The 1389-nt window shown below is 41.0% G+C and overlaps 1 protein-coding gene across 1 annotated transcript; it reads right to left on the bottom strand.

Annotated features, from left to right (window-relative positions):
• Positions 1-416: 416 nt before the first annotated feature.
• HELRODRAFT_138927 (hypothetical protein) lies at positions 417-987 on the bottom strand (the record flags this gene model as incomplete). The annotated part of the gene is made up of 2 exons (XM_009020403.1): positions 417-527; positions 913-987. Coding segments are annotated over 2 exons (186 nt in total), but the record flags the coding sequence as incomplete, so codon positions are not given.
• Positions 988-1389: the final 402 nt, after the last annotated feature.

Below are 1389 nucleotides of genomic sequence, written 5' to 3'. Positions count from 1 at the left end.
ACCTGTGCTTCATATCCTCCACAAGCCCCCCGAACAATCGGCCCTGGCGTTTCAGGGGGTCGTACGATGGGGGCCCTGCTTGTGGGATGATGTTTGTCGGTTTTTTTATTTGAAGCTCGTAGCTTATATTTCACAGACATACGATAGGACGGAATAAAAAAATGTTTCTATGCACATTGTTCGTTCTGATTTACCGCTACCTGCATGCTTTATTTTGCATCTTATCTGTTAAAGTTAACTTGCTGACAAGAGCAGTAACAACAACAACAACAACAACAACAACGACAACAACAACAACAAAAACAACATCAACAACAACACGGATAATGACCTTTGACCTTCTTTATCTTCTTCTTCTTCCTCTCCTTCTTCTCCTTCTGCTTCCTCCTGGTGATGTTGACGATGGGTAGGAGGGTGGCCTTGTCCCATTCACCCGGTGGCAGGACCATGGAGTCCTTCAGGAAGTCGTTCAGGGAGTCCAGGATGTCCGAACGGTGCGCTGCTACGTAGGCCGTGTCGTGGAAGTGCTGGTGGTGGGTGTGGCGAGGTGGTGATGGTGGTGGGTGTGGCGTAGTGGTGGTGGGTGTGACGTGGTGGTGAGGTGGTAGTGGTGGTTGGTGAAGGTGAAAATGATGGGAGATGATAAATCTTATCATAGTTATGTAAGTAAGGCGATGATTGGTGAAAACCATACAACTCATGATGGCAACAAAACAATGCTGATGTCCATAAAACATATACCAAAATATTTACAACTCATTTTTACAACTGTCACAGGCAATCATTACAAGAAAAACATATTTTCTCTTCGATCTCCAGATCATCTCTTTTCATTGATATCATTTTTTTAATATCTTTGTTCTGATTTGACGAAATAAAAAAATGCCCAAAATGAAGCCCAGGTTCACGTACCTCGTCAGCCATCAGTGTAGACAGGGACCTGCCGACTTCGTGGTAGTCAAGCGAAGGAGTTTTCGGTCCCATTAAGAGGAATATGAATCTAGGAGAGGAGTAGGTAAGTAAGTCGTGTTGTAAGTAGGTGATGAGTACATGTTTGGGTGCAAGTTGAGTACTAACGTATATCTATCTGTATGGTTTTGTATTGAATTGAATTTGTATAGTTTTGTATTGTATTGTATTTGTATAGTTTTGTATTGTATTGTATTTGTATGGTTTTGTATTGTATTGTATTTGTATAGTTTTGTATTGTATTTGTATAGTTTTGTATTGTATTTGTATAGTTTTGCATTGTATTGTATTTGTATAGTTTTGTATGTACATGATAACTAGACAACCAATCAACCAACAGACCAACCAACCAACCAACCATCCCACAAACCAACCAACCAACCATCCAACCAACCAACCAACCAATCAACCAACCATCCA

This window comes from Helobdella robusta, assembly GCF_000326865.2.
Source record: "Helobdella robusta unplaced genomic scaffold HELROscaffold_2710, whole genome shotgun sequence".
NCBI lineage: Eukaryota > Metazoa > Annelida > Clitellata > Rhynchobdellida > Glossiphoniidae > Helobdella > Helobdella robusta.
This window is presented reverse-complemented; position numbering and strand designations above follow the sequence as displayed.